Source organism: Colobus angolensis, unplaced genomic scaffold, assembly GCF_000951035.1.
Source record: "Colobus angolensis palliatus isolate OR3802 unplaced genomic scaffold, Cang.pa_1.0 Scaffold157, whole genome shotgun sequence".
Lineage (NCBI taxonomy): Eukaryota > Metazoa > Chordata > Mammalia > Primates > Cercopithecidae > Colobus > Colobus angolensis.
The window spans coordinates 2,751,208-2,760,355 of record NW_012114677.1 but is presented as its reverse complement, the minus strand read 5'-3'; the positions used below and the strand labels follow the sequence as shown (position 1 = coordinate 2,760,355).

Genomic DNA, 9,148 nt, shown 5'->3' with positions numbered 1-9,148 from the left:
TGGGTGGGGTCGTTAGTGAGTTGCTGGACACCCCGTTGGGGTTGGAGCATTGACGGGTGTTGAGGAAACTCCGCAGGTTTTCTGTCAGAAGAAAGACATGGCTGAGCCTGGGCTGGAGGGAGTCGCTGGTGTCTGCAGGAGGCGCGGCCGGGTTTTGCACATGCGCTGTCCCGCTGGGCACTGTCCTGTTCCTCCAGGTCTGCTCCGGGGAGAGGGGACTGGGAACTTAGAGGAAAGAAGTTCTGAGAAACGTCCCTTCCCTGCACCCTGCTGCCGGCCCCCACCCAATGCTAACCCACTCCTGAGCACGCCCACCGGGCATTCGCATGGCCACACTCGTCCCAACACAGGGTTCTAACCTCAGGAATTGTGGCCATGGCAGCTTTGCTCCTAGCTTTTTCTGCCAAGAACACACACAGTGCCCAAAAGACTCCTGGTTCATTTCAACCCCGGATCTGTAGCAGGAATCTGTTTTCTTCACCCACCTAGGCTTCTGGACCCACCTGATCCTAATCTCCTCTGCCTTTACGGACTCAGGAATCAGTCAGAGCTTAGCCCTGCCTGGGCCTGAACTTGTAGCACAAACCAGTCCTTTCGTCAATCCTGCCTTGCCCCCACCCAAGGATCTTGATAGCACCTTTCTTCTGCGCTTTTCTTCCCCACAAATCCTCTTTCCTGTGCACACAGTTTGTCCGAGTGCATCCCTCATGTGCCACAAGAATTCAGACGTTAGTGAGTTCAAGACCATGCCTTTAGACCTGGCTGTTATAGGACCAAATACAAATCAGAAGAGGCTTAATGCTTTCTCTTTAGAATAAGGGAAGAATTTTTGCTCTTCTCCCTTAAAGCATTTAGTTTGAAATTTTTTATATTTAAATATTTTCTCTGCCTATTTGAAATATATATAAATCATTTTAATCTGTTAACTAGGTGATTTGTCTTTTTTGACTCAAAATTGTCTTTATCTAGGACATGGAAACTATTGCTTTGAAATGTGAATAGCAAGAATATACACCTTATTCCACAATTTCTGTAGGAGAGTAGGAGGTTGCTTTCAGCAGGTACCTGCCTTCACGTTTCAAAATCTGCCTTCTGGCCGGGCGTGGTGGCTCAAGCCTGTAATCCCAGCACTTAGGGAGGCCGAGACGGGCGGATCACGAGGTCAGGAGATCGAGACCATCCTGGCTAACATGGTGAAACCCTGTCTCTACTAAAAAAAAAATACAAAAAAAAAAAAAAAAACTAGCTGGGCGAGGTGGTGGGCGCCTGTAGTCCCAGCTACTCGGGAGGCTGAGGCAGGAGAATGGCGTGAACCCAGGAGGCGGAGCTTGCAGTGAGCTGAGATCCGGCCACTGCACTCCAGCCTGGGCGACAGAGCGAGACGCCATCTCAGAAAAAAAAAAAAAATCTGCCTTCTGTCACTAACCTGTGGGAAGTTTATTTTCCCTTTGAATATTACCAATTAGAAAACCCAGATGACCTCCTACATTACAAGGTGAAAGTGTAATAAACTGTATATGATACATGGTACTGTCAAGTCTTCTACTTGAGAGCTAATTATGGTGTCTCTCTTTGTTTTGGCAATCTCTTAGTAGATTGCCTGTAATGCACATCACATTTTGTTTAATTCTGTAACACATTTTCTTGCAGTTCTGTTTTTGTGGAGAGTATTTTAGGATTGTAGATGATTTTGCTGTTAGTTATATTTTCCACACACTGTCAAGAATTACTAGATCTTATACAAAAAGTGCCCACCAGGCTTCATCTTAGAGAAAAACCTTCTTTCTCAGGATTACGGTCACAACCCACAATTGTGCGACAAAGTGCAGCAAAGTGCTCCCCAAAGCTGCAAACGAAATGATCTCTCTATTTGGGATCTGCAGTCCCTTCTATAGCAGTTAGACTAGTTTTCTACAAAAATAACTTTTTAAGATAGCAATCAGTTTTTCCACCTCTTTCAGTGCACCAGGCATCTTCAGATCTGACACTGAGTCAGAGATCATGGGGCCTGTAAATCTAGCCAGGATCACACATGTGCATTGATTAAACCTGAGAACTTCAATTCTCTCCCTTCTCCCCTTGCCCAAATGCCCACAAATGTGCGTAGCTTACTAGCCCTCCAAGTCTTAAATGTGCAGTTCCAAATTCTGAGTTTATGTCCTGGGATTTGAGAGAGGAACAGAACTTTTATTTGAGAAATACAAGTTCTTTTAATTACGAGAACCAGTGATGTGTTAAAATGAGACCACAGTCCTACTGTTCCCCTCTTTGAACTATTTGTCTTTTGAAATTACTTGCTATTGCCACAAATGGATATAAATTAACCTAATAATGCCATACTGTACACTATAATCCACACCTTATAGCTTAACAATGTATATAGCCAATCACTAACCAAAGTTACTTCTATAAACCAGTAAGACTTTCTGACAGCTTTCTGTCAGTTCCCCGTGCCTTTTCTTTTTGCCTTTATAAATATACTTGTAATGGCTTCTAATTGGAGTGTATATTCAAGGCAGCTTTATGGTCCAGGGTTGCAATCTTCAAGCTTTGGCTCAAATAAACTCTCTTCTTATATTATGTTTACCCCAACTTTTTCCTTTTAGGTCAAAATGGTTTTTTTTTTTTTTTTTTTTTGTATTTTTGGTTTTTTTTAGTAGAGACGGGGTTTCACCGTGTTAGGATAGTCTCGATCTCCTGACCTCGTGATCCACCCATCTCGGCCTCCCAAAGTGCTGGGATTACAGGCTTGAGCCACCGCGCCCGGCCTCAAAATGGTTTTTTTGTTTGTTTGTTTTTGAGACAGAATCTCACCCTAATGCCAGGCGGGAGTGCAGTGGCACGATCTTGGCTCGCTGCAACCTCCACCTCCCAAGTTCAAGTAATTCTTCTGCTGGGACAACAGGCACACGCCACCATGCCCAGCTGATTTTTGTATTTTGTAGTAGAGACGAGGTTTCACCATGTTGGCCAGGCTGGCCTCAAACTCCTGACCTTGTGATCTGCCTCCCAAAGTCCTGGGATTACAGATGTGAGCCACCGCACCCGGCCAAAATATTCTTTAGAAAGTGTTGAAGGAGTCTCCAGGAGGTGATCTCTCCTAGTTTTACTCTGCTTGCTATAACCCCTAAGAATGCTGAGGCACATTAATCCTACCTAGAATCTGCACATAAAAGCTGGCCTCTGCCTAGGATTCTCAAGACTGGGCCAGATTTTGGGCGAAAGACATACAGAAAACTCACAGAAAGCATTTTCTGCATCACGAGAGGTCAACATAGACATCATAAGCCCCACTTTCAGAGTGGAGCCCTTTGAGTTTTCCAGATCTTCTCCAGTTACCAGGTATAGCTGTGTGCGAGACTTCTGGTGTAAACAGAATCCTGTGGCAGAATCTGTAAGTGTAAACAAGCACTTTAGCAGTGGGAGCTCAGGGCCACAAAATCTCCAGAGCCATAGTCACAACTATGCCTCCCTGTAGACTGTGTTATTGGAGTAGAGTGCTTTTGTCCTTCCCTTTGCCTTAGAGTTAGTTGGAAAGGGACAGGGCTTTCATATCTGGATCCAGGATCTGCAGCTCCACCAGGGCTGTTCCATTTTCTGTTTGCACTCCACAAAGTCAGTCTGTCTCTCCTGCCTGGATCACTATGGGGGCAGCATCTGCCGAGAGTCGCTGGGGACACTCTCACCAGCATCTGTGAGTATTTGAGACATTTGACGATGTCCTTTGCAGACTGGGGTCACTCTGACTCCAAGGTCTAATTCTGCTTCCATTTCAGAGAAAGAGAAATGATTCATCCAGAGTTTGTTCCTCCCCTCACAGAAAGAATCTCCTTGGTTTGTACCCAGATAAGAGTTGCTCCAGTTTTCTGGTATTGGTGAAAAATGAGGAGCTCTGAAGACTCAAACTGATCAATAAGCTAATTGCTTCTATTTCAGATGTTCATTAGAAAAAGGCGTGAAGCAGTCATGGTTGCTACCATCAAACTTGCAGTCTAGAGCACATGAATAAATGGTTGAATTCAGTATCATGTGTTCAGTACAAAGATGGAGACTGTACAGGCAACTTAAGCTTCCTTTGGGCTACTTCCCCTTTACTGTGTTTCTGAGGTTTTTTTTGTTTTTCAGTATCGCTCTGTCACCCAGGCTGGAGTGCAGTGGTGCTATCCCGGCTCACTGCAACCTCCACCTCCCCGGTTCAAGCAATTCTCCTGCCTCAACCTCCTGAGTAGCTGGGACTATAGGCGCCCTCCACCACGTCGGCTAATTTTTTTTGTATTTTTAGTAGAGACGGGGTTTCACCATATTGGCCAGGCTGGTTTCGAACTCCTGACCTTGTGATCCACCCGTCTCAGCTTCCCAAAGTGCTGGGATTGCAGGCGTGAGCCACCGCGCCAGTCTGTTTTGTGAGTTTTGATGCCACTACGTGAATGGCTATTCATTGACAGAAGAGAAATTGTTATTATTTGTATTTTGTTTACTTTGCTAAGAGTAAATATTTAACTTCTAATATAATTGCTCTAGAGAAACATAAGGGTTTTGGTTAACTTCCTTGTTACTGTATGTTATACAAAAGACAGAGAAGTGGCTAAAATAGATTAAAATTTCACAATTTCTGGGAATCAAATTTCTCTTGGGCAGGCTTAGAAAAGACAAAACCGAAAGTACTTAGTGACATAGAGAGCAGAAGCCTAGGGCCCACTTTCTGTCCCATCCCTGCCGAGATCCACCCTCTTCTGGTCCTTGTCCAGGTGTGAGGCCACACTGAAATCTCTCACTGAACTGATCAGTAGAGGAGATCAGAGTTTCAGGTGGCTACTCCTACCTTCTCTCCAGAGCTGGTGCCCACAATTTTCTGAAACCCAAAAGCCAATAAATAGGGAAAAACTATTTACCTTGGGGCCTTAAATCTTTTCTATAAAATTAAAACTAGTGTTTCTAGAGACATCCCACCTAGCAACCTGTTCTTCGTCCCTGCAGTTTCAGTGGCTTTTTCTTACAAGTCTCCAAGTAAATACAAACACAAAAACAAAAAATTCCTCTGAATTGTACTTAACACTTGCTTTCTGGCTCTCTCCCATCTATTGATATTTAGCTATTATTCTATACATTAAAAAAAAAAAAAATCAGTCAGGGGAAACAGAAAGGAAATGGAAATTCTGGGCCCTGCATTTAAATCTGGGAAGTATGGGACACTTAGTGTCTACCTCCCAGAATGTTATGAAAATTAACACACATAATGTGAGCTTCCCATCACAGTGCTCTGTGACATACGTCTGAGCACATATTACACGCCCCATAAAGATGGCATTAATGCAGGTGCACATGTTGTTTTTCAGATGCAGACTTAACTCAGACATTGCCACCATTTCCAACTTCTGTAACCTTACAGGGTCTACAGAGAATGCCATGTTTCAGAATGATGATTGGTGGTCTTGTCTTGGGATAAAAAGTATTTGTGTTGTGATAACGGTGTTGGGGTAAGGGACTCTGTGTGCTGTGTCTGCTTTCTCTAACTGAGTGGTACTATAATGGGTCTAGAGAGAGGAGCATCAACATTAACAGGAGACTTGCTGTAAAAAGCTAATTCATGGACCCTTTTCAAACCTACAGAATTTTGTTACTTACAGTGAGGCCTAGAATATCAAATAATTTATATGTACATTGAAGCTTGAGAGGCAGTGCTTAGCTCAGTGACCTTCAGCCCAGTCTTCCAGTAGGATCACATGGATAGTTTGAAGAGAAACTATCAGCTGTACCCTCTTCACAGATCCTGTCTATTTTTCTGGGTGAAAACATCCTTGTTTTTAAAATTCAGTTCCTTGCATGATTCTACAGTGAGGCCAGGGTCACGCATGAGGGCTTCCAGATACTTTACTGAAAGGTGAGTTCACCCTTTGTTCTAGGAGGTCACAGGGCCTACTCTGCTTGGTTTTGGTAGGGGCGTGTCAGTGTAGCCCATTATTTTTATTGCAGCAACAGAAACTGTTGGAATGCCTTCCTTTTTCTGCAGAGCTATAGAATACTTTAGAGAACATTACTGTGTTGAAAGTTATTTTTTCAGATAATCCCGTTCAGTCACATGTCAGAAGTAGTTCTCTTAACTCATTTCACCTGTAGTCAAATTAGGAACTCTGTCACTTGATACGTATGTATTTTCAGGAACTCTTAACATTCAGGGATGTGGCCATAGAATTCTCTCCAGAAGAGTGGAAATGCCTGGACCCTGCCCAGCAGAATTTGTATAGAGATGTGATGTTGGAGAACTACAGGAACCTGGTCTCCCTGGGTGAGGATAACTTTAATACATAATTCCTAATTCATCTCAGAGCTTTATTTTATTCCTTTGAAGAATTTCTCCCCCTGGGAACTTTTATGTTTTATCTTTACATAAACCTTCTCTTTTCTTGAGCTAATTTGAGTCCTTCACACATGAAATATTGTTTCCCACATCTTAAAATCCAATTTTCACTAGTTATTTTTTATTCAGTAGTACTCGGTAGTGGAACTTAGAACCTGCAGATTTAAAATACTTAAATATTCTAAAGATTCTGTCAGGAAACAATTTTTGGATTAATTTTCTAGAATCTTCCATAATATCTCTCTATTCTGCTTAGCATAATACTAGGTTGGTAATTGGAGAATCCCCATCAATATTCATGTTATTCTTATTTTTTTTAATAAAACAGGGGTTGCTATCTCTAACCCAGACCTGGTCACCTGCCTGGAGCAAAGAAAAGAGCCCTACAATGTGAAGATACGTAAGATCGTAGCCAGACCCCCAGGTAGGTGAGAGTGAATGAAGCAGAGGACACAGGCAAGGGGACCAAAGGTCAAGAAGGAAGCCAGGCCTTAAAATGTGGTTTGGGGCTGGGTGCAGTGGCTAACGGCTGTAATCCAAGCACTTTGGGAGGCTGAGGCAGGTGGATCATGAGGTCAAGAGATCGAGATCATCCTGGCCAGCATGGTGAAACCCCGTCTCTACTAAAAATACAAAAATTAGCTGGGTATGGTGGTGCGCACCTGGAGTCCCAGCTACTCAGGAGGCTAAAGCAGGAGAATCACTTGAACTCGGGAGGTGGAGGTTTCAGTGAGCCAAGATCACACCACTGCACTCCAGCCCAGTGACAGAGCTAGACTCCGTCTCAAAAAAAAAACAAAAAAAACCAGGTAGTTTGGGAAGCTCTGCTCCAGTGAAAATAATTTCTGAAAAAGCTCCATTTTTTCTGTCCCATGCTGTTAAATCTTCAGAGAATTCTCATTTTGCTTTAGTGATCTCCCTTTAAGTGTACAGGGAGAGCTAATGTCCACTTTATCGCTTATAAGGGGCTGCATGATGTGACTGCTGTTCCATTGCTTTTGGAGACATTGGAATGTTTGTGTTATTGAGGAGCTCTATGTCAAAGTATTTTTTTCAAATATTCTTTTTGTATCATATCTGAAATATGTAACGTGAGTAGTGGACATACTGGGATTTGGTTCAGAAATCCCAGGAACACCAGGGACAGATGTTGCATCTTTTCTACTTAGTGTTCCTTAATCCTATGGAGGTTGCAAATGTAATTCTACAAAAATTCTTACACAGCAATTTTATCAGAACAATAAGCACTTCCCAAATATGAAAAAAATGTAATGTTATTTTACTTCAAAATGTTACTGTTTTAGTATAAACTTATTTGTAATTTAAACTCTATATGTGCAAATTTTGAAATTATAATATAGTTTAAAGCATGGGTTTCTAACATTTTGGCTTCCCTGGGCCACACTGGAAGAAGAATTGTCTTGGGCCACACATAAAATACACTAACACTAATGAAAGCTGCTGAGCTCGGATCACCTGAGATTGGGAGTACAAGACCAGCCTGACCAACATGGAGAAACCCCGTCTCTACTAAAAATACAAAATTAGCTGGGTGTGGTGGCGCATTCCTGTAATCCCAGCTACTTGGAAGGCTGAGGCAGGAGAATTGCTTGAACCCGGGAGGTGGAGGTTGCGGTTTGCCGAGATTTCACCATGGCACTACAGCCTGGGCAATAAGAGTGAAACTGTCTCAAAAAAAAAAAAGTTTTTGAAAAATTTTTGTGATATCCTCTACCACAGAATATAAGCAAAAAAAGTCCTTGCATTCAAAGGGTTGGACACCACTGGATTCAAGTATCTACTCACCTTCTGTATTTCTTAAATGCACTGTATCATTAACCGGTATAAATGTGCTATGTCATTTACTAGCATAGAACATTGCTAAGTGTATGTTAAGCTCTAAATTATTCTCTTATTTGTTAATAACTATTATAATTTTGTCTTAGTAGGAAGTCTGTTGAGATTCTGTCTTTGAGATGTGTCTCTCTGTAGCTATATAAAAATGTGTGTCTCACACACACACCTATATAAGTTATTTAAGTGTGTAGTAAATTCTCACTTAACATTGTTGATCGGTTCTTGGAAACTGAGGGAAGCAACATATTGTTTAAGACAACTAATTTTCCAGAGTTTAATTGATATAAACAAGAGTTATGTTTGAATGGTATATAGCAACATTGTTTTATTTAGCAATGCAGTTTTTAAGAACCTAATTTGAACATTAAGTGAGGACTTACTGTACATCTGTGTTTGTGTGACATGGATTTTTCTGATAAATAAAAATTACATAACTTTAATAGATACAACATGATGATTTGATATGCATCTACATTGTGAAACAATATAGTCAAGTTCATGAAGAAATTTATTACTTCACCTGGATAACCATTTTGTTTGGTAGTAAGAACACTTAAGGCCTACTGTTGTAGCAAATGTAAAGCATACATTATAGTATTAACTATAAATGCAATGCTATTTTGGTAATCTAATGCTAATATACATTAGACTTCTCAGATTTACTCAACTTACAACTAAAAATTTGTACTCTTGAACAACATCTCACATTCCCACCCTAGGCACTAACAACTACTATTCTGCTGTCTGCTTCCATGAGTTTACAGTTTTAGGTTTCCTATTTAACTGAGAAAATTTAGTTTCTTTGTCTTTCTGTGTTTGGCTTATTTCCTTTAGCATAATGTTCTCCAGGTCTATCCATGTTGTAAATGGCTAAATTTCCTTCTCTCTTATGGTTGAATAGTATCCTGTGTGTGTGTGTGTGTGTGTGTGTGT

At 41.6% G+C, this 9,148-nt stretch overlaps 1 protein-coding gene across 2 annotated transcripts in view; it reads left to right on the top strand.

The window, feature by feature from the left end:
• Positions 1-9,148, top strand: part of LOC105508046 (zinc finger protein 141) — a 40,727-nt gene that overhangs the window by 946 nt on the left and 30,633 nt on the right. For both annotated transcript variants that reach the window (XR_001001200.1, XM_011936815.1), the window contains exons 2-3: positions 6,160-6,286; positions 6,687-6,782. Coding sequence is in view for 1 of the 2 variants with exons in the window: in XM_011936815.1 (XP_011792205.1) it covers positions 6,160-6,286; positions 6,687-6,782 (223 nt within the window). In the remaining variant the exon portion in view is untranslated. The remainder of the gene's footprint in view (positions 1-6,159; positions 6,287-6,686; positions 6,783-9,148) is intronic.